General features: G+C 47.0%; 1 protein-coding gene across 2 annotated transcripts in view; it reads right to left on the bottom strand.

Moving 5' to 3' along the window:
• The window catches only part of MAP4K1 (mitogen-activated protein kinase kinase kinase kinase 1), a 98,783-nt gene that overhangs the window by 60,488 nt on the left and 10,888 nt on the right, over positions 1 to 27,407 (bottom strand). The window contains exon 1 of one of the 2 annotated variants that reach the window (XM_075322543.1): positions 14,765 to 14,885. The exons of the other annotated variant lie outside the window; for it this stretch is intronic. Within the exon in view, the coding sequence (XP_075178658.1) occupies positions 14,765 to 14,866 (102 nt within the window). The 5' untranslated portion in view covers positions 14,867 to 14,885. Of the gene's footprint in view, positions 1 to 14,764; positions 14,886 to 27,407 lie in introns of those variants that run through there. 2 annotated transcript variants of the gene reach the window in all.

Genomic DNA, 27,407 nt, shown 5'->3' with positions numbered 1-27,407 from the left:
GATAGTTCATATCTAGTCCTTGGTTGTAAGGCACAGTCTTTGTTTGGTGCCTGGTGGTGCAGTGGGGTTTCACATTTGGCTTTATGAGTGTCACGCTAGGTCCGGGAAAGTACCAAGCAAGCGGCGAAAGGGAAGGGGACCCCTGCATCTAGGGAAGGGGGAGATGGTGACACCTGACTAAACCTACTGCTGGTGCCTGAGGTCCCTCACCACCCTAGATAGATTCTGCACCTATGCACCGAGCTGGATACCCGACCCTAGGAATCCCTCGTGCTGGGCCCTAAATAGGGAACGGGTGGGATGAGCTCTTCGTCAACTCCACTAAAGGCTAAAGGAAGACATAAAGAGGACACACAGGGGAAAAAGCAAGAACTACGTATCACAGATGCCTCAGGCAGGAGTTCAGCAACAATACCACAGATGAGTGCAAGCCACCTGCTTGCATCCAGAGCTTGAATGAACTGAATAATATCACCAGCACTAGTCCAGGGAAGAAGGGAGTATTTAAGCACAAGAGAATACTGATCATCATCAGCTGGGTGGAAGGCAAGCTCCTGCTGGATCCAAAAGGGGAAGAGATGAAAACGCGACAGTAGGAAGAATGGAAAACCAGGGAGCATTCTGCAGAGCCAAACACTGTGACCTTCTATGGCCAGAAACTACGTGACTGTATGTCACCTGACCTGGTAGTCCAGGGATGATAGTTGTTATGGAATATTTCTACAGTACCTGCTATCTTCAAATAATTTTCTAGATGTATTATTTCTACTTTGCCCATAAATTGACTTCCAAGTTCAACATTATTTAAGAAGGGTAGACTTTTCTGGTGGCCATAGCAAAACATATCCTTGATTGCCATGTTTGTAGGCCCCAGGGTTTGATAAAAGTATATATTCAAATGGTTAAAGGGGTTCTCCAGTGAACATTTCTAATTTTTCCATAGATCGGATAGATGAGTATAAGTTACTGATCAATGGGTGTCTGACTTCTGGGTCCTACTGGTGACCCGCCCCCAGAGCTTGGGGTACTCGGTCCCAGGCGTGTGTGACACCCAGGGGGATAGTCGTGGTCGTGGCCGGTGCCCGGTCCCGGACCCTGGGGGGGGGGTCGGTCAGAAAATAAAAGGGGAATAAAAATAAAAACGGGATTTGTAGTTACTACTTCACTTACGGTTTGCGGTTAATGTTGTGGAACCGCCGCTGCTGAAGTGGATACTCCCAGGGCCGATGGTAATGGCAGCTGAGGTGGTAGTCCTTACGCCGGTAGGGCTGAGCCTGGGAGATGTATGATGGAGTAATAAGGGAGACCAAACCGTGGATTGTAAACAACAGTCTCCACTCACTCGGACCCTTGGACGGCTGGTTCAGGTCCCTGTACTTCCAGTGCCAGTTGAGGAGTCGGTTGCTCTGTTCCTGGCACTTTCAGTGTGGTGGGGTCTCCGTAGCATGGGGCGTTTGGGGCCCGACTGTCCCTTTGCGGTAGCAGTCTCCTTCTCCGTACGGCGGGCAGTGTGAACCCTGTAGGGAGGTATATGTCTGAACCCTGATCCTTGCTTTACTGCTGATGCCCCCGGATTTGTGGGTCAGTGAGGTCCGTGCAGGTCCCCTCACTGTACAGGTATTTGCCAGGCCGTCTGTAACTGTCGCCTGACCTAGGGCCCTGTGCCCCGTGCGTGCTCTGGTCCCAGCGGTACTCGGGTGTACCTGCCCTGGCGACCACTCTCCTGTGCCCCTGGGTCACCGTTACACGACCCAGCTCACAGACACGTCTGTACACTTCACTGTGCACCACTCGTCTCTCTAGACTGACTGACTAGACTGCAGTCCCCTCCTACCAGGCTGTCTAGTTCCCTGGTGAGGCTACACCTTCTAGGTGGCATTCCCCTTGTGTGACTAGGCAGTGCCCCCTGGTGTGGAGTAGTAACTAGGATTTTGGGGGGGGGGTGCGTGTTTCTGACACTGGTGTTCCAGGTCCCAGTGGGTAGGTGACGATGCAGTTCCCTGTTGAGTCTTGAGTGTCTCAGGGGCGCTCTCACTGGTCCAAATGTATGGACCTACTGGTTCGACCACTGGGAGCTGCATGGATTGGCAGAGTGGATAATTTTTATCCCCAATGGGTTGTTTTTGCCTAATGTTACAAGAAAAATGTCCGACCACTGCTCCCTTCACTTTCTAATGAGCAGACCAAAAAAGTCAAGCACTTGGCAGACCCGTAGGGAATCAGTGGAGCCAAGTATAGTGCACCACCAATCCAATCTACCAAGGATAAAAGGTCTCCATCGGAGCAGATCCCAACCGTCGAACCCTCACCGATCAATAAGTTAGCACCTAAACAAGTTGACAGAGTCATAGTTTTGTTTTTGTCTTCATATTTGCACCCCACCCATGATTCCAGATCTTTTAGCAGCCCGGTGGACAGTTCGAGCATCTTCTCTACTAGAAGCTTAAGAATAGCTCACTCATTAGTACGGCTATTGCATGGACAGAAACTGAGATGTTTCACAGTTGTATCATGAGAAGAAACCACATCTTGATTAGCATTGTTCCTTCTCGTATCAATCATAGTCCGCACCTCTCATAAAAACAATTAACGTGTCTGTGGTTAGTTGTTGACTATGGTATACATGAAACAAACAAATACCGGAAATGTCAATAATCAAAACCACTTATTATGCATATAATGTGAAACCACCTCTAAGAGACGACCATCACAACCAAGGGTCTTCTAGAGAGGTCGTCTTCCCAAATTATGCAAAGTTTTGTATTACACTGGTGAAAATATTCTCCATGGATGGAATAAAAAAAAATACTGGAAAAACTTCTTTGTAGTGTCCATACTGGCTCCATTAGTTGTCACCACAAGTTGACACTGCCTGGTCTGAAGATATGGAGAAGATAGACCACATATCAGATCAAGACATAATACAGTTAGGCATCTGGACGATAGAGAAACAAGACAAAAGAAGAATGAGCGCCTTCGAAATGTGGTGCTGGAGAAGGCTGTTATCAATACAATGAATGGCAAGAAGAACAATCAAATCAATTTTGGAGCAAATCAAACCAGACATGTCACTCGAAGCAAGGAGCACAAGCTACAGCTTGCCTACTTTGGACACATCATACGAAGAGAGCAATCACTGGAGAAAGAAACCATGGTCGGAAAAATAGAAGAAACAAGGCAAAGAGAAAGACCAGCAACTCTATGCCTTCATACAATCAAGAGAACGGTGGAGAAGACCCTGGTGGACCTATCTAGGCAGAGAAGACCCTGGTGGACCTCTCTAAGCGGAGAAGACCCTGATGGACCTATCTATGCGGAGAAGATCTTGATGGACCTATGTAGGTGGAGAAGGCCCTGGTGAACCTATCTAGGTGGAGAAGACCCTGGTTGACCTATCGAGGCGGAGAAGACCCTGGTTGACTTATCTAGGCGGACAAGACCCTGGTGGACCTATCTAGGCGGACAAGACACTGGTGGACCCATCTAGGCGGAGAAGACCCTGGTGGACCTATCTAGGCGGACAAGACACTGGTGGACCCATCTAGGCGGAGAAGACCCTGGTGGACCTATCTAGGTGGAGAAGCCGCTGGTAGACCTATGTAGGTGGAGAAAATACTCAACATGTGCACGAGATTTAAGAATTTTCATTGACTTTGCTGGCATCAGGAACATGCATAAAAAAATGCAACAAAAACAAAACGTGTGCACAAAGCCTTACCGTGCACAGTCCTCCTCTGCTGGGGTCATGGATTTATTTAAAGGGTGTCTAAATTTACCGTGGAGTGGAAAATCCATGTAGGCTATTGGGAGGTCATTATATCTCCATTCAATAACTACATACAGAGTTATGTATTATGCCACCCATACAAGTTGTTGGGGCCAAAATTGACCAATATGGTGGCAAAGTGTCTACGGAGCATTAGGAATGTTTTGTGGCGCCAGACTCTGCTGTGATCATCAGCTACTAATCTTCAGACGGAATTCAGTAACTTTTTACATGCATCAAAGTCAGCAGTGGCTTCTCCACACCAAACAAACATGAGGCAACTGAATCACGACCGCCTGATCCTTAGGTCCCTAAACTTACTGTGTTGAAGTGTGCCGCCCCTGCAGCGGTCCGAACCGCTCGGATCCGGGGGTGATTATTCGTGGCTCGAGGGTCTCCGGACCCGGAGGCTAGGGGCCACACTCGAATGAAGAAGGGGGGTATTTACAGGGGAGAGATAGTTCGTAATGCCACCCGTGGTGTACGGTAATTGGGAGTACTGCCGCTGCCGTTGGGAGTACCCGGGGTGATGGAGTAGGGCAGCTAAGGTGTCCACGGGTAGGGGAAGGCCCCGGGACTCGGTGGGATGCCGTGGGATGCAGGTGTCACTCAGGTACTCACTCAGTCAATAAGCAGTAGCTGACAACCGGGTAAACCAAATCTCGAGGTATCGCTGCCACTTGAGGGGAGCTCGTCCAGGTCCCGTCCCCTATGGTGTTGACTGGTGATTCGTGACCCGCCTCGTGGCACTAAGTTTAACTTCAATGTGGTGGCCCAGTAGTCTGAAACTTGCCGGGCCCCGCTCCCACTGTGGCTAAGTGTGGGAGCCTGCTCTCAGGGCTCACGCTTGGGAATTTCTGGACCGTTTGGTTGGAAGGTCCTATCCCCCTCGTTGCGCTAGTGCCCCAATTTTGGAGCGGGTTGGAACAGATCATAAAGGCTCCGTTCTCCTCAGGTGAATTGTCGGGTTGCCTGAAGCTTCTCCCCGACCTACGGTCCGTGTACCCCGCCATACCTTTGGTCCCGGACCGGTGACAGTGCCAAGCTGCTGACCGTCCTCCTTGACAGGTCCAGGCACCTAGCCGCAATCCCCTGCGACCAGGGATCCGACTCCTCTAGGTCCAGACCACCGTCTGCAACCTAGACAGCTTCTCTTGGGAGCCGCCGCTCCCAACCTCCTCTGAGCTCCTCACAGCTCGAGGGCTACTTCCCAACTCTCCAGTCACTGACAGACTCGCTACACTCCTCGCCTCCCTTCCCTGACCCCCCAGGTCAGTGACTCTATTCCACTCAAGCCGTCCACTGGTGTGTCTGGTTGGTGTGTTGTGTAGGGTGTATATAGGATTTGATTTGCTGTTGGAGGCAACACCAATAAGATAGGGACCCAGAACCATGAGGGACTTGGAATACTGCACGTAAGGGCAGTTTGTGCAGTACCCTGTGACGACCTGATAGTCCAGGGGCGTCACAGAAGGACAGTCTTCATGCCACACTGACGTCACTGCCATGTGCGGCCAGTGACTTGCACATCAACAACAGCTGCTGGACTCTGATTGTCCGGCTGTCACACTATGGTAGGTACGGGGAAATACCAAGTGCACGGCGAATGGGAAGAGAAACCCTGTGTCTAGGGAAACGGAAGCTGGTGACCCCTGACCAAAGCTACTGCTGGTCCGTGGGGTCCCTCACCACCCTAGATAGGTTCTGCACCTATGAGCTGAGTCGGATTCTGACCCTAGGTACCCCTAGTGCTGGGCCCTAAATAGGGAACACATGGGATGAGCTCTTCCTCAACCCCACTAAACAACTGTAGGAGGACACAAGGGGACACACAGGGAAAAGCATGAATTACTTATCATTAGATGACTCAGGTAGAAGTTCAGCAGAGTTTCCAGCAATGATACCACAGAGGAGAACAAGCCACCTGCTTGCAACCAGAGCTTGAAGGAACTTAAAAATATCACCAGCACCAGTCCCAGAACGGAAAGGAAGGAAGGGGTATTTAAGCAACAAGATAATGCTGATGATCAGCTGGGTGGAAGGGTCCAAAGGGGAGAGAGATGAATCCAGCAGTAAATCTACAATGAATACTGACAGCAGGAACAATGGAAAGTCAGGAAGCATTCTGCACATCCAAACACTGTGACCTTCTATGGCCAGAAACCACATGACTGTCTGTCACCCATGACATTGGCAGTGTGTATTACAGTGCAGAGACCTCAGAGGTCTCTGAGCTGCAATGCATTTTGGCTAAAAGGTTTGTCCTCTGATGCACATTCAGCTGAAATAGGAGATGGCGTTGGTAGGACTCTGTCCAGCACAGGCCCGCTCGCGGTCCATGCTATTCAAAATAAAGGAGAAATGAGCATTTGACAGCAATCTCCCCTGCAAAATCAATTGTTGAGCAAATACATTTATTTGGATTTCATTTTATATTTGTAGAAAAAGTAAAAGTCATTTGATGGCAGCCAAGCTCAATGGTCAAAGCAGGTTTAGCTCAGGGCCTGATGCAGATACCATGTGAAAAAGCATCAGCGTGCACAGTGTGTATTACAGGAAGCCAAGAGGATGCTATATGCACCTGTGTCATGCAGAAGAACAGGAAGCCACAAAACGCAGCAGGGCCGGGGGGGGAAGGAGTATCACAGTCAGCAGGTGGCCTAAATATTGCACCATAAGTGATAGAGCCCGGTGCCCTGCACTCCCGGTGACATCAGCGTGGTCAGTCAATGTCACCGAGTTCTTCCTCTGACAACTGCTACTGATGCTTCAGGTTATAAAAGGAACTGGATGGCGACGCATGAGAAACGTAACAGTAAGCTGAGGCTTTGTGGACGAAGGAAGAAATGTCACACCCATACCCCTCTCACCAAAACTGCTAGGTTCACTGGAGAACACGGCGAAATGTCACAGACTAGAAGTCCCAGCAATAACTCCAAATTCCAGATTATCATGTAAACAATTGCTGGATTATCAGATACCGGATTAATGGAATTGCACAGTATCGGAAGAGATGTTTTGCCTCAGATGCATATCGCCATGTCCAATCTGTAAACCTTGACCACGGCTACAATCAAGAGAGGATAGGACAAAAAAAAAGCTTTTATTCTCTAGATACATAAATACAGGGGTGTAACAATCACAGTCGCAGCGATTGTGACCGGGCACGAGGGTGCAGCGCCTGTTTCAGCTGGATATGCATCTGAAGGTGTGCATCCAGCTAAAGTACATTGCAGCTCGGAGACTCATTGGGTCTCTGCACTGCGATGTGTCGGCTGCCGATTAAGGTTATGAATATTCTCTGCTCCCCACGCCCATAATCCAGGGTGTGGGAAGCAGAGAATATGCCAGCAGCTGACCATGCTGAAAGTGGGCGCACAGTGACATCATGCGCTGCGCCACTTACACACTGGTCAGTTGCAGCATGCCATCATCGAAGGAGGACATCGGAGGAGTGTGTGTGTGTGTGGGGGGGGGTGTTTATAATTGTTTATCTCTTTTACTGTGTGCAGCACCCGGGGATATATACCATGATGCTACCAGGATGGGGACATAAAGTAGGCTGGGGCCATTATGGAGACATGTATACCAGGATGGGGCCATTATGGGGACATGTATACCAGGATGAGGCCATTAATGGGTCATGTATACCAGGATGGGGCCATATGGGGACATGTATACCAGGATGGGGCCATATGGGGACATGTATACCAGGATGGGGCCATTAAGGGGACATGTATACCAGGATGGGGCCATTATGGGGACATGTATACCAGGATGAGGCCATTAATGGGTCATGTATACCAGGATGAAGCCATATGGGGACATGTATACCAGGATGGGGCCATTAAGGGGACATGTATACCAGGATGAGGCCATTAATTGGACATGTATAGCAGGATGAGGCCATATGGGGACATGTATACCAGGATGGGGCCATTAAGGAGACATGTATAACAGGATGGGGCCATTACAGGGACATGTATACCGGGATGAGGCCATTAATGGAACATGTATACCAGGATGGGGCCATTATGGGGACATGTATACCAGGATGAGGCCATTAATGGGTCATGTATACCAGGATGGGGCCATATGGGGACATGTATACCAGGATGGGGCCATTAAGGGGACATGTATACCAGGATGGGGCCATTAAGGGGACATGTATACCAGGATGGGGCCATTATGGGGACATGTATACCAGGATGAGGCCATTAATGGGTCATGTATACCAGGATGAAGCCATATGGGGACATGTATACCAGGATGGGGCCATTAAGGGGACATGTATACCAGGATGAGGCCATTAATGGGACATGTATAGCAGGATGAGGCCATATGGGGACATGTATACCAGGATGGGGCCATTAAGGGGACATGTATAACAGGATGGGGCCATTACAGGGACATGTATACCGGGATGAGGCCATTAAGGGGACATGTATACCAGGATGAGGCCATTAATGGAACATGTATACCAGGATGGGGCCATTAATGGAACATGTATACCAGGATGAGGCCATATGGGGACATGTATACCAGGATGAGGCCATTAAGGGGACATGTATACCAGGATGGGGCCATTAAGGGGACATGTATACCAGGATGAGGCCATTAATCGGACATGTATACCAGGATGGGACCATTAAGGGGACATGTATACCAGGATGGGGCCATTACAGGGACATGTATACCAGGATGAGGCCATTAAGGGGACATGTATACCAGGATGAGGCCATTAATGGAACATGTATACCAGGATGGGGCCATTAATGGAACATGTATACCAGGATGGGGCCATTAATGGAACATGTATACCAGGATGAGGCCATATGGGGACATGTATACCAGGATGGGGCCATTATGGGGACATGTATACCAGGATGAGGCCATTAAGGGGACATGTATACCAGGATGAGGCCATTAATGGGACATGTATACCAGGATGGGGCCATTAAGGGGACATGTATAACAGGATGGGGCCATTACAGGGACATGTATACCAGGATGAGGCCATTAAGGGGACATGTATACCAGGATGGGACCATTAAGGGGACATGTATACCAGGATGGGGCCATTAATAGAACATGAATACCAGGATGAGGCCATATGGGGACATGTATACCAGGATGAGGCCATTAAGGGGACATGTATACCAGGATGAGGCCATTAATGGGACATGTATACCAGGATGGGACCATTAAGGGGACATGTATACCAGGATGAGGCCATTAATGGGACATGTATACCAGGATGGGACCATTAAGGGGTCATGTATACCAGGATGAGGCCATTAATGGGACATGTATTCCAGGATGGGGCCATTAATGGAACATGTATACCAGGATGAGGCCATATGGGGACATGTATACCAGGATGAGGCCATTAAGGGGACATGTATACCAGGATGGGGCCATTAATGGAACATGTATACCAGGATGAGGCCATATGGGGACATGTATACCAGGATGAGGCCATTAAGGGGACATGTATACCAGGATGAGGCCATTAATGGGACATGTATACCAGGATGAGGCCATTAATGGGACATGTATACCAGGATGGGACCATTAAGGGGACATGTATACCAGGATGGGGCCATTACAGGGACATGTATACCAGGATGAGGCCATTAAGGGGACATGTATACCAGGATGGGACCATTAAGGGGACATGTATACCAGGATGGGGCCATTAATAGAACATGAATACCAGGATGAGGCCATATGGGGACATGTATACCAGGATGGGGCCATTAAGGGGACATATATACCAGGATGAGGCCATATGGGGACATGTATACCAGGATGGGGCCATTAAGGGGACATATATACCAGAATGGCGTGGGGCCATTATGGAGACATGTATACTAGGATGGGGCTATTATGAGGACGTATATACCAGGATGGGGACATATATTCTAGGATATAGCCATGATGAGGTCATACACCAGGATGGGGGACATATTCACCAGGAAGTGGCCCAGGATGGGAGACATTAGTACAGAATGGGGTCAGTACTACCCAATTAATTGGTGGGAGGAGGGCAACTCGTATGCCTTTATAGGATTTAGAAAACTACAACGCCCCATTCATCTCACCAACATGTGGGGGGAGGGGCAGGCTCAAACTTTGCACTGGTGCCCATCAGACTCTAGTTTCGCCACTGCATAAATAGTATGCAGAACCAAGCAAATATTAATGATGCTCAATATATAGAAATATAGAAAGAAGGCTAAGAAAAAAAAACTATCAAACTGAAGATTTTGGCAAATCCATTAGCTAGAAAAGAAAGTACAACTTGGAAATCTGTCAGGCGGAACTTGGTTAAGTGCATTATTTTGCTCATTTATTTGGTTTTATGCAGGTTCCAAGAGGTCTGAAAGGTTTGTTTGTTGCTGAACTGTTCAGATTTTACACCAACTAAAAATGGTGCCAAGGTTTTAAGAAACAAGACCCCATACAACGCTTATAGAGTAAAGTACAGACTCGCTTCATACATACATTCATACAGTGTGTATGTCGCGGGCGGGGAGGACGCCACCGCTTCTGCGCGCTCGCTAACGCTCGGGTCCGGCGCTGCTGCGGCTGCTGCTGTTCGGTGGCTCGAACGGTGGGCCGGATCCGGGGACTCGAGCGGCGCCCCTCACCCGTGAGTGAAAAGGGTGGTTGGTTTGGGGGACTTAATCCATGACGCCACCCAAGGGTCGTGGTGAAGATGGGCACCACCGCTGCTGGTGACGGGGATCCCGGGAGCGATGGTAGGGAGCAGCTGGGATGTTGTTTTCCCCCTCCGTGGGTAGGGGTTGGTGGTCCCGGGGCCCGGTGATGTGACGGGGAGGCTGGGTTGGTGAGGTGCAGGGTTGCAGGGACAGCGCGGCGCGGTGCCGGATGGCACGGGTGTACTCACTCAGTAAGAGATGCACAAAGTCCTCGGTAAACCAAACGGCTGGATGGACGGGTCCCGCAGCCGGCTGCAGTGTCTCTCCTCGGACAGGTGATGGCGGCTGTCTTTCCCTGCACCTTGATGTACTTGTTTAACTACTATGGATTCCCAACGGTAGTCCGCTCCCCGGTGTATGGATGCCAGAGGAGCCCGTTTGCCTGCAGGCGCTGGCCCTTGGGTCATTAGCCTTAGGCGGTAGCTGTATACCCTCACGGTGTGGGCGGTTGCCTTCTATCGGGTCTTTGGCTGTTAGGAAACCCCTGGGGTTCCGGTCACACTCGGATTTGACTATTGTCAGCGGCTCCAAGCCTGGTCGGGGTCCGATGGCCCTGCCTGTGTGTGCTGGCTTCACTTCGCTCCCCGGTCGGTACCGGCGGGCCAACGCCCGACCCCGGTCCTACGGTTCCGCGTCGATTCACCACTCCTGCAGACGGCCACCCCCGTCTGCCAACCTTGCTGTCAGTGCCTGGGCCACAAACCCAGACACCCAAGTGTTTACTCCTCACTCCTCAACTCCAACACTCCTCTCCTGAACTCAACTGACACTTTTCCCGCCTCCAGGCCTGTGTACTCCTCGGGGGTGGGGCCAACCGCTTGGTTCCGCCCCACCTGGTGTGGACATCAGACCCTGGAGGGAGGCAACAAGGGTTTTGTTTGGCTGTTACTGTCTAGTGGGGGTGGGGGGTGTTTGTGTGTTGTCTGTGACGACCTGGCTAGTCCAGGGCGCCACATGTACAACCTTTGTGAAGTTTTCACACACCATCTTGTCTAGTTTCTTATACCCTTCCGTAAACATCAGGGCTTTTGCAAAGTTTAAAAACTCAATGTACGTTTTAAATCTCCTGGTTACTGAACACAGACTTTACAAAAAGACCCAGAGTTCGGGTGCGTTATGCATGCAAACCACTCGTGCGAGCATCGCTGTGCTCGGGTACACTCGGTGCTCAGCCCAGTGCGAGCTGCTTTCAGTGTCTGAACAGCTCGCACTGGGGGTAACAACAGCGTGATCAGATGTAGTGTGCACCCAAAAAAACACGAAAAATAGAGAAACCCTGCTCACCTTCCCCCGGAAGTGATCTGTTTACGGCTGGCTGCATGTGGACGAAGACCCGAACTGCCCAATCAGTGACTTCCATTTGGGTTCAGGTCAAGTCCTGGTCCCAAAACAAACATAAGCTAAAGTCCGGCTGAACCCGCCAAACTGAACTTCCACGAGTCCGCTCATCTGTACTCCTGGTAAAGTTAAACCCTTGTAAAGTTCATATACCCCCTGGTAAATCTTAAACTCCTTGTAAACAAAATAAACCTTCTGGTAAAGTGTATACTCATTATAACGTTTATATACCTCCTGGTAAAGCTTATACTCCTTGTAAAGTTTATCTACCTCCTGGTAAAGCTTATACTTCCTGTAAAGTTTATATACCTCCTGGTAAAGCTTATACTTCCTGTAAAGTTTATATACCTCCTGGTAAAGCTTATACTTCCTGTAAAGTTTATATACCTCCTGGTAAAGCTTATACTTCCTGTAAAGTTTATCTACCTCCTGGTAAAGCTTATACTTCCTGTAAAGTTTATATACCTCCTGGTAAAGCTTATACTTCCTGTAAAGTTTATATACCTCCTGGTAAAGCTTATACTTCCTGTAAAGTTTATATACCTCCTGGTAAAGCTTATACTTCTTGTAAAGTTTATATACCTCCTGGTAAAGCTTATACTTCTTGTAAAGTTTATATACCCCCTGGTAAAGCTTATACTTCTTGTAAAGTTTATATACCCCCTGGTAAAGCTTATACTTCCTGTAAAGTTTATATACCTCCTGGTAAAGCCTAAACTCCTTGTAAAGTTTATATACCTCCTGGTAAAGCTTATACTTCTTGTAAAGTTTGCATACCCCCTGGTAAAGCTTAAATTCCTTGTAAACAAAATATACATCCTTGTAAAGCTTAAACTCCTTGTAAAGTTCTTATACCCCCTGATTACGAGGAGTATAAGCTTTAAGTTTATATACCTCTTGGTAAAGCTTATACTCCTTGTAAGGTTTTTATACCCCCTGGTAAAGCTTCAACTTTTTGTAAACAAAATATACCCCCTGGTAAAGCTTGTACTCCTTGTAAAATTTATATACCCCCTGGTAAAGCTTATACTTCTTGTAAAGTTTATATACCTCCTGGTAAAGCTTAAACTCCTTGTAAAGTTTATATACCTCCTGGTAAAGCTTAAACTCTTTGTAAAATTTATATACCTCCTGGTAAAGCTTATACTCCTTATAAAGTTTATATACCTCCTGGTAAAGCTTATACTCCTTATAAAGTTTATATACCTCCTGGTAAAGCTTATACTCCTTATAAAATTTATATACCTCCTGGTAAAGCTTATACTCCTTATAAAGTTTATATACCTCCTGGTAAAGCTTAAACTCCTTATAAAGTTTATATACCTCCTGGTAAAGCTTAAACTCCTTGTAAAGTTTATATACCTCCTGGTAAAGCTTAAACTCCTTGTAAACAAAATAAAACCCCTGGTAAAGCTTAAAATCCTTGTAAAGTTTATATACCCCCTGGCAAAGTTTATACTTCTTGTAAAGTTTATATACCTCCTGGTAAAGCTTATACTTCTTGTAAAGTTTATATATCCCCTGGTAACACTTAAACTTTCTGTAAACATAATATACCCCCTGGTAAAGCTTATACTCCTTGTAAAGTGGATATACTCCCTGGTTAACCTTAAATACCTGGTAAAGGTCATATACCCCCTGACAAAGCTAAACCCTTGTAAAGTTTGTATATCCCCCTGACAAAACTTAAATTCTCGTACAGCCCAATAACCTTAAGGTAAAGTTTAGACTGCTCCTAATGTTCATATATCTCACTTTTAAAGCCTGAGATGTCCAGAGTCAATACATCCTCTTTCTTGGTCTGTACCCCTTGTAAAGTTCATGCACCCCATGGTAAAGTTTAGCCACCTTTTTGTAAAGATTGGACCTTTTGAAACATTTGCACAACCCCTTGTACACTTTTGACATTCTGTAAAATTCACACACTCATTTGTAAAGTTAAGCTTTTGTAAAGGCTTGGCTTCTTGTAGAGTTTACACACCACCTTGCAACATTTTAACATTCCCTTACAGGGTTTCGATACTATGTAAAGTTCATCCACCCGCCTTGAAAACATCATACATCTATCTCTTTGTAAAGCTTAGACTCTGTCACCTTCGTACACCCCCTCGAAAGGGTCTGACCTCTTGCAATTTAAATGTTTTTTGAAGGGTTTTCAGACACTTTTAGGTTCTATCATGAGTAATCCAGTAGACTAGGACTCTGTGGTGACATTGGGTCTCCTACGACATTACCATTACTCGTTAGTGACTGCAATGATCCTATACGAAAGACAAAAGTTGGGGACAACTAACGATAGTCACAAGAATTGTGATCAAGTTGGTTTAGGCACAAACAATTTTCACCCCTATTGAGATAGCGGAGGGGTCGTGATGTCCATGGTCATATTTTACTGTAGACCACCCAATTCTGCCCATAATGATATAATTACTTGAGGTCCAACCATTGGGACCTTCATCGATCCCCTAAACAGGAGTTCTAATCGCTCTTCCCATGCATGGACACATTACATTCTATGAGAGATACCTGGATAGGAATAATTGCAATTTATTGCTCTCTGTTATCAGCCAGAGGAGTGATACTTTTGTTTTTCAATGAGAGGAAGTCCAGAACTATATCTGCCTCTATGATCGCTGCCGTCTCTCACACATCCTCAGCTCTGCATATAGTACGTGCGAATCTTATAGACTTTAGGTTTAAGGAGCGTCCAGAGCATAATGGACTTAGAGCGGTTCCTCCATTTTTGATGCAAAAAAATGGGGGCATCCTACAAATGTGACCCCAGAGAGATAGAATATATACTGTACACTACCCAGTGCATGCAGAATACATACGACATAAGAAATGATATTGCATAGCGATGCTCTACTACTTGTGGCTTCTGCAAAATTACAACTCTCAGCATGCTCAGAGAGGGATCCCCATCATTACCTACCTTATAAACTTCCCCATAGCTGCCGCTACCCAGCCGGTGTATCAGCTCATACACATCCTGGGGGTCTCGATTGGAAATATCCAGTCGACCCTGCACATCCATTCTGCACACTTGACAATGTGCAAGTGTCACCAGCAGCAGTCGGTGACTGAGCGCCGCGCACGAGGATTGGTTGACACAAGTTTACTGCAGTTTCCTGAAAGTTCAGTCTTGTGTTACCATCTGCTCCCTAGACACATGTCGTTGAGCTATAGTGGTTTCTCGCAGTGCCGAATACCCACACAGAGAGGAGGAACAGCAGGGCGAGCGTCGGATGGAGAGTTCTGAGAGATGGTGGAACAGATATAGACTTATGTTTGTCATTGGGCGCTGATAATGGGATATTAAAAGTGTTTTTCACATGTAGCGGGTGCAATGGTTATCCAAAAGTGTCACTTTACTTTGCACTGACGAGGGGCAAGCACCCCAAAACACCGTGTCTGCAAATTGGGATTCTGATCTGGCTTATATATCCTAGGTCATATGCAAAGGATTGTTAAAAATCCACATTTGACTTTTAGGATCGCTACTTCCAATAGGTGGCGCTGCGCTAGAGTTTGTCTCCTTTACTGGAGAGACAATTTGAATATTCCCCAGAGGGGCGTGGCAGCTATAAGTCCCCTTACTTTACTGGCAGCCAGACTGGCTTGCAAAGTCTCCTTGGGGAGAATAGTGGTCCCCACAAAGCTTGTCATGAGCCAGATCAGACACCCCATACTTTGCACTGGCGAGGGGCAAGCACCCCGAAACACCGTGTCTGCAAATTGGGATTCTGATCTGGCTTATATATTCTAGGTCATATGCAAAGGATTGTTAATAATCCACATTTGACTTTTAGGATCGCTACTTCCAATAGGTGGCGCTGCACTAGAGTTTGTCTCCTTTCCTGGAGAGACACTTTAAATATAGGCGCCCAGGAGGTCGAGAAAGGAAAGGCGGCGCTCACGAAGGAGAGAAAGCTGGATTTTTTAGATGCATGAGCAACCGATTAAACCAGGCAGGTGGTAATCATCATTTTCATATGTAGGCTGAAATACAGTCATTAACAGAATCAGATGTGTAGGAGGCTTATAACTCAGTGGTGAACAGTCAAACTTCAGGTTTTCGTGTCACAGGTCCCACCATGGCAAAACTGAGCACGGCAACAAGACACAAGGTAGTTATACTGCATCAGCCAGGCGTCTCCCAGGCAAAAAAAATCAAAACAGACTGGAGTTTCAAGAAGGGCTGAACATCTGTGTCACTTTCCGTTTTGGCCACTAGGTGGCGCCATACTGTTGTTGCGGGTGAGACTTGATATAACAATCCTATTTTATTTCTGGGTCTTGTGGCGATGGGGTTAATCTTGTTGCCTTGATTTCTGTCTGCTGTCAGCACTGGGTGGGGCTGTTCTATATAAACCCCAGAGAGCTAGCTCCCACTGTCAGTCAATACAGATTTTGTCCTGGTTTGTGCCTCTGTACTGAGCTTCTGTTTTTTGACCCGATTTTCCCATTCATTGATCTCGGCTATCAAGCAGTCACTACCGGGGTTCCAACAGGAACAAGTGACCGCTACCCCCTGCTTCCCGGTGAGAGCCGCAACGTACAGGGTAAACCGGGAACATGATACAGCAATGAGCCCTGGCGCTAGAAAGAGAGGAGTGCGGTCACCGTCAACACTCACCTGAGGCTAATGCCTTCACTGGGTGGGGCTGTTCTATATAAACCCCAGAGAGCCAGCTCCCGCTGCCAGTCAATAGAGATTCTGTTCTGGTTTGTGCCTCTGTACTGAGCTCCTGTATTTTGACCCGATTTTCCCATTCATTGACCTCGGCTATCATGCAGTCACTACCGGGGTTCCAACAGGAACAAGTGACCCCCCCTCTCCCCCGGTGAGAGCCGCAACATACAGGGTAAACCGGGAACATGATACAGCAAAGAGCCCTGGTGCTAGAAAGAGGGGAGTACAGTCACCGTCAACACTCACCTGAGGCTGATGCCTGCCCTCCCTAATGTCCCTATACCGGTCCTTCCCCTCGTGCCTAGGCCCTCGCTTGCACTGAACTTACCCTGGCTTGGGAGTAGGCCGGTGACGGCACTAGTCTCCCCACTACAATTATACAACACAAGAGAAGGAAGACAGACAGGGAAAAATAGATACAAAAAGGACAAAACACTCCAAACTCCTCCGATGCAGCCAAGCACGACGGTTGCAATTGTTACGACACCTCAGCTCAGAGACTGTCTCCGTCCAAAATGGACAGTTTAGAAATGAAGATTCTATAATCGGCATCAGATGTGAAGACACGTTACTATTTATTGCGAAGTGGAGTGGTCACAAGGAGCTGCACCTGAGATCATGGCTTCAAAGGATATCCAAATAGGAAAGAGTGCTTAACCTCTACAACACCAAAAGAAAGCAGTTACACTTAAACACAAGCTGGTATTGTGACCTTCTGGTCCCAGACTCACCAGAGGGCTCCTCCGGTGTGGGGCACACCCATAACATTGGCTTTATACTTAACTACCCGCTTGTTGTTGATTGTGTTCCTGACGTGACCTCATGGATCTGACCCGGCTACCCAACTTCTTGCCAGCTTGTGCCACCGAACAGCAGCTCACTGCGACTCTTACCCAGAGACCTCTGTTTAAGTCTAGATCCGTCTACAGGGGTTAAAGGGAACCTGTCACCAGTTTTTTGCCCTATAAGCTGTGGCCACCACCACCAGGCTCTTATTTACAGCATTCTAACATGCTGTATATAAGAGCCCAGGCCGCTGTGTAGAACATAAAAAAACACTTTATAATACTCACCTAAACCGGTCGCTGCGGTGGATGTGACTCAGATGGGCGTCTTCGTCCTCTGGTGCTGGAGCTGCCTCTTTTGGCCATCTTTGTAGCCACCTCGGTCGTCCTTCTGAAGCCACGGTGCATGACGCGTCCAACGTCATACACACTCGTTGGCATTCAGGTCCTGAGCAGGGCAGATCAAAGTATTGTAGCGCGCATGCGCGGGACCAGCGAGTGTGTATGATATAGAGGCGTCATGCACACAGGCTTCAGAAGGAGGACGAAGATGGCCAAAAGAGGCGGCGCCGGCACCGGAGGATGAAGACGCCCATCTGATCCACATCCACCGCAGCGACCGGTTTAGGTGAGTATTATAAAGTGTTTTTTTATGTTATACACAGCGGCCTGGGCTCTTATATACAGCATGTTAGAATGCTGTATATAACAGCCCACTGGTGGTGGCCGCAGCTTATAGTCCAAAAAAGTGGTGACAGGTTCCCTTTAACTCTCCTGGGCCTGGAGGTCACAAGAGCTGCTGGATCATCTTCCATCCTCCATGGTGACATCATAGAGCTGGTGGATGTTAGAGACCTTCCATGTGAGGAGGCCCTACAGATGCTCCATAGGGATTAGGTCTGGAGACACTCAGCCAATCCAGCACCTTTACTCTCCATTTCTTTAGTAAAGGTGGTCGTCTTGGAGGTGTTTGGGGTCATTATCATGTTGGAATATGAAGGGAGGGGATCCTGCTTTGCCGCTGTATAGAACATAACAAAAAACACTTTATAATACTCACCTAAACTGGTCGCTGAGGTGGATGTGGCTCAGATGAGCGTCTTTGTTCTCCGGTGCTGTCGCCGCCTCTTTCGGCCATCTTTGTCCTCTTTCTGAAGCCGTGGTGCATGACACGTCTACGTCATACACACTCAGGCCCCGGTGGGCGCGTCATATGTGGTACTGCAGCCCAGCTTCATTCACTTCAATGGGGTTGAGTTGCAATACCAGACACAACCCATGATCAGGGATGGCGCTGTTTCTACAACTAAAACAGACATGTTTTTCTAATCACGGACAACCCTTCTAACAGCCACAAAATACAGCTCTGGTCAAACTGTAATTAATCTTTTCATTTTCTGCAATAACACCCAGCAGATTTATTCCTGTCTATAGCAGTCATTGTTTTTCGACACAAGTTCCTCTTCCAGTTCTGCTCAAAAATGGAAACAAAAAATTACAATTTCATTTTCAATTCACAAATATTGTCAGAAACCACAAAGGTTATATCTAGATTTAAAGAATTATTAACCATGCTTTAATGAACAAATGAGGTCTGGTGTTTTTAAAGAGACACTAATGTTAAAGGGGACCTCTCACTTGCCATAAATGTGTATTTTTTTATTTTTTTTTTTACCTGGTGTAAATGCCCATGTTCTCCTGAATCCGTTGTGTTTTTTCTTTAATTCCTGCTCCTCTCCGTTACAGAGATATAGCCACCTCTTCCCTGCGTATAAATCTAGTTTGTTAACCAAGTGGGTGTGGTCATCATGGTTCTTTGTGACCACACCGAGGTGGCTGAAAGACTAGATATATACAGGAGAAAGAGGGTCATATCTCAGGAATAGAGAGGCGCAGGAACAAAAGAAACACAAAACCACATTCAGGCTATCAGCCACCTCTGCAGTGGCTGGTTTGCTAGGCAAGGAGTGTGCACTTACAAGCTCAAAAGCACAGAGCTTGTAAGTGCTGCTCTTAAAGAGGACCATCCACCAGGATTTTCATATATAAACTAAAGCCAGTGCTATACTGGACACTATCATGCTGATTCTAAATATACCTTAAGTTGTGAGATCGGATGTATACTTTCTGAAATATAGGCAAGTAAAGTTTGTGAAATGCACTGTTATTTGATTGATAGCAGCTACAGAATATGTAATAGGTGGGTCGGGGTTTCCTAGTTATTTCCACCCCTGTCTGCCTGCTTGTCCTTCAACCCTCCTTCCTACCCCAGTAATAAACAGAGAAAGGGGGAGGAAGGACAGGCAGCAGACAGGGGCAGGAATAACTAGCAAAACCAGACCCACCTATTAGATATTCTGCAGCACCTTTCAGTCAAGTAACAGTGAATTTCACAGACTTTACTTGCCTGTATTTCAGAAAGTATACATCCGATCTCACAACTAAAGGTATGTATAGAATCAGCATGATAGCACCAGTATAGCACTGGCTTTAGTTTATATAGGAAAATCCTGGTGGTTGGTCGTCTTTAAGGTGTCCCAAAGTCTGGATACATCCAGCTTCAGAGCTCGTGAGTAGAGTTGAGCGGATTGCTAATAATCCGGGTCCGGCGGATCAGCGGCGGGTTGACAAGGAAGTCCGAGATCCGATCTGAAAGGAAGGAAGGAAGGAAGAAAGATCAGCCGTGTCATCAGCCCAAACTGTAATTCATCAGTAGCACCTCTCCCCCAGCAGGCAGGAAGCCAGGAGGAGGAGCAGTGCGCTCCTGAAGTGTAAACATGAGACAACCTCTATAATGACAGCCCTCTTCAGATATTCTAGCTTTTCAAGTCCGAAGACCTTAAATTTTTGAAATCAGATATCATTTTCCCACCATATCTTACAAGTAGTGATAAACAATCCCTAATTAAAGGGATAGTGTCAAATACATTATTTTATATCTATAGGATAGGAGACAAATTACTGATTGCTGGTGGTTTCACCGCAAGGAGCGTAACTGATCCCCAGAATCTTGTCAGCATGGAGCAGAGGTTGAGCATGTGCACTTCTGCTCCACTTGTTTTCTATGGGACTGCTGGAAATTGTAACAGAGGTCGAGCATGTGCACTTCTGCTCCACTCATTTTCTATGGGACTGCTGGAAATAGCCACATGCTCGACCTCTGCTCCATTCAATGGGGCTCTTTAAAGCCTAGTTTTCAGCATCCAAGTGTATGTCCCCTAGAAATCAATGCCTTATCCCTTATTCAGTCAATAGTGGATAACTTAGATACTTGCACTCATGCTCACATCTCCTCTCATTATATATTTGCGGTGGTTTCTTTATCGTCGTTCGCCTTGGTATGGGTTCCTGGTGACTGCAATTACTGACCTATTTAGCACCATTGAAAGCAGAACTGAAAATGTATAAATTGCATTTATTTATATCAGGAAGAGGAAACACTACACGCAAATGAAGATTAGATCCAAAAAATGATTGTAGACTTACACAATACTGTTATATGGAGGAGGCTCGCTGCACAGCTGAGCAGTGCAAACCAGGTACCGGGCCTTGGTCACACAAACCATCGCCTTATTCACAGGCAACCGACAATAAATTCTTAAAGAGAAGCTGTCAGTGTATTTTTACTTATCACAGCAGTGCTACGGCTGTATGGGTGCTGGTTTCCCAATGAAAACGATACCTTGTTTGTAGAGATATGATGTACCAGTCACGAGAAATCGTGTATGAGTTATATGCAAATGAGAGTGGAAGTGCACTGGGGGTGTGGCAATACACTTCAAATGCACTGACACGCCCCCGTGTACTTCAAGTCTGGTTTCCATAAGATTCTTAGACTATATTTCTTATGCGTCACTTGTGACAGACAGTCCTGTGGTTTCTGGCAATAGAAGGTCATGGTGTCTGGCTGCATAAAATGCTCCCTGACCTTCCTTTGTTCCTGCTGTCAGTATTCATTGGTATAGGTAGCTTCCCTGCTGGATTCATCTCTCTCTCTTTTGGACCCTTCCACCTGCTGATCATCAGCATTATCTTGGTGCTTAAATAACTCTTCCTTCCAGGGACTAGTGCTGGTGATATTTTTAAGTTCCTTCAAGCTCTGGTTACAAGCAGGTGGATTGTACTCCTCTATGTGTCACGTGTCACAGACATGTGGTTTCTGGCAATAGAAGGTCACAGCATCTGTCTGCGCAGAATGCTCCCTGACTTTCTATTGTTCCTGCTGTCAGTATTCATTTTAATAGGTAGCTTTCCCCTTTAGGACCCAGTGGAGCCCTCCTTCCTCCCAACTACTGATTATCATGATTCCCCTTGTGCTTAAATACTCCCATCTAACCTGGACTGGTGCTGGTGACATTATTCAGTTCATTCAAGCTCTGGATGCAAGCAGGTGGCTTGCACTGATCTGTGGTATTGTTGCTCAACTTCTGCTTGAGTAATCTGTGGATAAGTAGTTCTTTCATTTTTTTCCCATGTGTCTTTCTATTGCATTTAGCAGGGTTGACGAAGAGCTCATTCCACCCGTTCCCCATTTAGGGTCCAGCATTAAGGATATCTAGGGTCAGGTATCCGGCTCAGGGCATAGGTGTGGACCCTACCTAGGGTGGTGCGGGACCCCAGGGACCAGCAGCAGGATACTTAGGGTCAGGTATCCGGCTTGGCGCATAGGTGAGGAACCTATCTAGGGTGCTGAGGGACCCCAGGGACCAGCGGTAGGTTTGATCAGGTGTCATCATCCCTCCTTCCCTATACGCAGGGGTCCCCTTCCCTTTTGTTTCTTGCTTGATACTTCCCCGTACCTAGCGTGATATTATGACTGACACATCGGATCTTTGAAAAAAAGTCTCATTTTTATTAGCGGGGGACCAGCGACTGAGTATATAGCTGCGCCAATAGAGACGTGCCGACAGGTCATCTTGAAAGGGGTTTCCACACAAGACAATGGGGCAGATTGATCAAAACGGTCTAAATCTACACACTCAGTCTCTTTCAAACTGACCATGTATTGCTCGGAAACCCATGCATTTAGATGGGCTCCATGTAATACCACATTTCCCCTGTAGGGGTCGCTATAGGTGATATGAAGTGACCACCTGAACTCCGATCAGATGATTGAGTTAAATGAACTCATCCTTAAAGGGTCTGTTTAGGTCTGAATTATTGACACACCAAAATCAGATCAATGGAGGGTCCAACAACCGTCATCAGCAATATACGACATAGACCACCACAGCATGGAGGGGCTACTGCCGAATATAGCACTTTATCTCCAATTGTAGAAAACCTGATATCGATGACCTATACTACTCTTAGGTCATGAATACTTCAGACCTGGACAGCCCCTTTAATTTGAGCAGTATTGAGGAGTATTTTTAAGGGGTCACCCTACAGCTATACAGGAAAAATGTGCATTCTGCTCTTTAGCAAATGATGTCGTTTTAAAAGGATGTGACATCACCAAGTGGGCGGGGTTAGAGTATGTGTCACAGGTAAAGCGGTATACATAGCTGATGTCACGCTGTACAAAGGCTAGTAAGACGTAGTACAGTGTATTCCCCACTAGGTGGCAGTAGAGTAGTGAAGGAGAGACAAAGAAACACTGTAACGGAAAGGCAGCTGAAGTACAGCAGAGTAACTTCAGCAGGTAGTTCACAGGCGAACCACCAGGGGGCAATAGAGTAGTCAAGCAGTCAGGGTCTAGCCAGGAAAGTCAAGTCACTGCAAAGAGAGGATTAATATCAAGTCAGAAAACAGAACCGAGTCGGAAGCCAGGAGATCAGGTATGCGGAGGGAAACACAAACAACAGACAGGAGAGGGAAGTCAGGGACCAGGACAGATGGACGAACGCGGGCAGGTCAAAGTCAGGAAACAGTAGCAGGGAGGCAGGACAGATCGGGAACACTCACCAGAGCCAGTATACATGCTGCAAGGCAGAAATATCACTGGCACTGAACCACAGGTAGAGAGGCAAAATATAGTGTAGCGTCCCCTGAACCCATCAGGGAGCTACAAGGTACTGCATCCCCTCCATGATGGAGGGCCTACCCCCTAGAGACCCAGAAGACCAGTGCCGGTAACAACCAAACACTCCAGATAATCCCTATTTTCCCCAAATCACCCTATTGACTGGTATCAGGCTAGGGTTGGACCAATGGATGGCCGTCTAGAGGTGGAGCCAATGCAGTCCCCTAGATGACCAGGTGGGAGGGGCGGACAGTGGACAGAGAGTCAGTGAGTTGGTGACAGGGATAGAGGAAGGACTGTAAAGAATGTAACGGTGACCTGAGAGCCCAGGCGGTTAGTTGCCGGTGGAGTGCTCCCGGAACTACGCACAAACAGGGTACAGAATCCTAGGTCAGGCAAACGCTCCAGGCAGACCTGATAAAATCTGCACAGTGAGGGGACCATCAAAGGACCTTACTGACCTTGAAGTTCGGGACACAGTAGCATAGGGAGAACCGGGGAACAGGACCAGAGACTCCAACCCCACAGGGTTCACGCTACCGTCATACGGATTGCTGTTAAGAAATTACCAGGAGGGGACCCCACGGGGACCCACCAACCAAAGACAGGTGCAGGGTAAAGAAGCCACCAGGTCACTAAACCGGCACTGGGACTAAGGGGACCAGCGGTTGAGACCAGCCGGCCTCCGGTGACCAGTTTCCAGCTTACCGTAAGTTAGTGAATCAGCTACACTGCAACCCCTTGTGTGGCCTACCTTCTTTCTACACCCATCTACATCAACTATCCTCTGGGGCCCGACCCTGCTCGTGGAGGGCCCAACATCCAGGCTGCCACCAACACCAGCCCCAGTAGTGTGCAGCAGCAGCTCCATCCACATAGCCGCAACCCGCAAGTGGCGTCACGTGTGAACATTATTCTAATCCCCTGTAAATATTCCCCTTTTAACCCCTTCAGGACCTTGGACAGATCTCTCTGTCATGGAGCGTGTCACGTTAAGCCCCGTCCCTGCCGCGGGCAGGCGGCGGCGGTCGGCACACATATCAGCTATTTTCAACAGCTGACATGTGTGCCTGCATGTTGCGAGTGGAATCGCTTCCACTCGCAACATTTAACCCCTTAAATCTTGCTGCCAAAGTCTGGCAGCGAGATCTATATGCGCGCGGCCATGATTTTTACTTACCGCCACCCCCACCGGAAGTTACATGCGTGATCACGTGACTTTTGGTGGTTGCCATGGTAGCACAGGGTCATGTGATGACGCCTGCAGCTATGACGTTTCACTTTCGTTTTCACGCGGCCTGGAGCCGAATGAAACAGAAAGTGACCGTATCTGCCGTTTACAGTTGTGTAGCTGTGATCAGCAGATAGAGCAGAGCGATCGGATTGCTGATCGCTATAGCCCCCTAGGGGGACTAGTAAAAAAAAAAAGTTTTAAAAAATAAAAAAAACAACAAAAAACCTAAAAGTTCAAATCACCCCCCTTTCACTCCATTGAAAATTAAAGGGTTAAAAAATAAAATAAATATACACATATTTGGTATCGCCGCGTTCAGAAATGCCCGATCTATCAAAATATAAAATCAATTAATCTGATTGGTAAACGGCGTAGTGGCAAAAAAATTCCAAACGCCAAAATTACGTTTTTTGGTCGTCGCATGTTTTACGCAAAATGCAATAACAGGCGATCAAAACAAAGCATCTGCGCAAAAATGGTACCATTAAAAATGTCAGCTCGAGACGCAAAAAATAAGCCATCACTGAGTCATAGATCCCGAAAAATGAGAACGCTACGTGTTTCGGAAAATGGCGCAAAACGTGCGCCACTTTTATTGGACAAACTTGTGAATTTTTTTTAGCCCCTTAGATACAAGTAAACCTATACATGTTTTGTGTCCACAAACTCGCACCGACCTCAGGCATCATAGCCACACATCAGTGTTACCATATAGTGAACACTGTGAATAAAACATTCCAAAAACTATTGTGCCATCACACTTTTTTTGCAGTTTTTCCACACTTGGAATTTTTTTGCTGTTTTCCAGTACAATATATGGTAAAACCTATGGTTTCATTTAAAAGTACAACTCGTCCCTCAAAAAACAAACCCCCATATGGCAAGATTGACGGAAAAATAAAAAAGTTACGGCTCTCGGAAGAAAAGGAGCAAAAAAACAAAAACGGAAAGTGCCTGGGGGCTGAAGGGGTTAAAAAAGCACCCAGCACACGGGACCGGGCAACGACCACCAAAGTGACATTCCCCAGTTATACACCGCCCCGGGACCGAGTACTCCTTAACCCTGGGTGACACAAATAGTGTCCTGGGATCTGGAACGAGGCGAGGGAAATTAACCCCTGACATGACCAGGCCAGAGCTGGGTGTAACCAGCAGCAGGGAAAAGCCAGCCTAGATCATGATAGCTGACTTCTACATACAGCAACATGGCTACATCCTTACTAGAAGGCATGGTTGGCAATTCATTATAGACTGCATGTAATACTACATTTCACCTGTAGGGGGCGCACTGTAACACTTTATAAGAAGCTTATTTTTATTGTTCACATGAAAATTGGAAAAAAAAACCCAGTAATACAACTTCTTTATAGCACCAATGTAAAAAAAAAAAAATAGCACACATTGTGCCCAATGGGGCCGATAACCTAATCTAGGGACAATTTCATAGGAAGACAATTAAACTGCATGTTTTAGATTGAGGAATTAAACTGATACAAATACCAAATTCCACACCTAGGGCCAAACAGGGGCCCTGAGCCACAAGTACCTACCTTAAAAAAAAAAAAAAAAAAAAAAAAAGGCAGTTTTTCTCATCATTGCAATAGCGGTATATATAAAATAATACCGCCATACAATATCCAAATGCTACTACCATATGGTGCTCCCATACACAACACTGCTTAAGAATTCTGGCCAAGTCCTAATAATGCTGCTATACAGTGGCTAACTAATTTCATAAAGTGACCAAAAAAATACCGCCATATATATCACTGAAAAGCAGGAGCGTGGACTCTCCTCTGACTTAAGCGGGCTTTACACGCTACGACATCGCTCAAGTGATCTCGTTGGGGTCACGGATTTTGTGATGCACAACCGATGGGGGCGGGTAAGCACGCTGGCGATATCGGTACCGATATCGCAGTGTGTAAAGCGGCCTTTAGACTAGTGAAACTCGGGGTAAAACAGTCAGACTTTTTTTTTTTTGTGAAAGTGTCTGTTTTGTAACTTTGTGACTCTTTGAACCTATCCTTAAACTTCACTTCTCCTCCCAAAATGAAACGGTCACCGCTAAGGGATATAGGTTATTTTTTATGTGTAGTTTACATTGTGTTACAGTTTATTGCTCTTATCTTTTCTTATATTGTCTCGTATACTGTGAACGTGAGTTTTGTTGGATTTTTTTTTTTTACATGTACATAGGGTAAATTTACAGATAAAATGTCATGCCAGGAAGAAAACCGACAGGAGAGGAGGAGTAGAAACAGACAGGAGAGGAGGAGCAGAAACAAACACGAGAGGAGGACCAGAAACAGACAGGACAGGAGGAGCAGAAACAGACATGAGAGGAGGACCAGAAACAGACACGAGAGGAGGACCAGAAACAGACACGAGACAAGGACCAGAAACAGACAGGACAGGAGGAGCAGAAACAGACACGAGAGGAGGAGCAGAAACAGACACGAGAGGAGGACCAGAAACAGACAAGAGAGGAGGACCAGAAACAGACACGAGAGGAGGACCAGAAACAGACACGAGACAAGGACCAGAAACAGACACGAGAGGAGGACCAGAAACAGACACGAGACAAGGACCAGAAACAGACAGGACAGGAGGAGCAGAAACAGACAAGAGAGGAGGATCAGAAACAGACAGGAGAGGAGGACCAGAAACAGACAGGACAGGAGGAGCAGAAACAGACACGAGAGGAGGACCAGAAACAGACACGAGACAAGGACCAGAAACAGACAGGACAGGAGGAGCAGAAACAGACAAGAGAGGAGGATCAGAAACAGACAGGAGAGGAGGACCAGAAACAGACAGGACAGGAGGAGCAGAAACAGACACGAGAGGAGGACCAGAAACAGACAGGACAGGAGGAGCAGAAACAGACACGAGAGG

This window comes from Anomaloglossus baeobatrachus, chromosome 9 (assembly GCF_048569485.1).
Source record: "Anomaloglossus baeobatrachus isolate aAnoBae1 chromosome 9, aAnoBae1.hap1, whole genome shotgun sequence".
In the NCBI taxonomy this organism is placed as follows: Eukaryota; Metazoa; Chordata; class Amphibia; order Anura; family Aromobatidae; genus Anomaloglossus; species Anomaloglossus baeobatrachus.
This window is presented reverse-complemented; position numbering and strand designations above follow the sequence as displayed.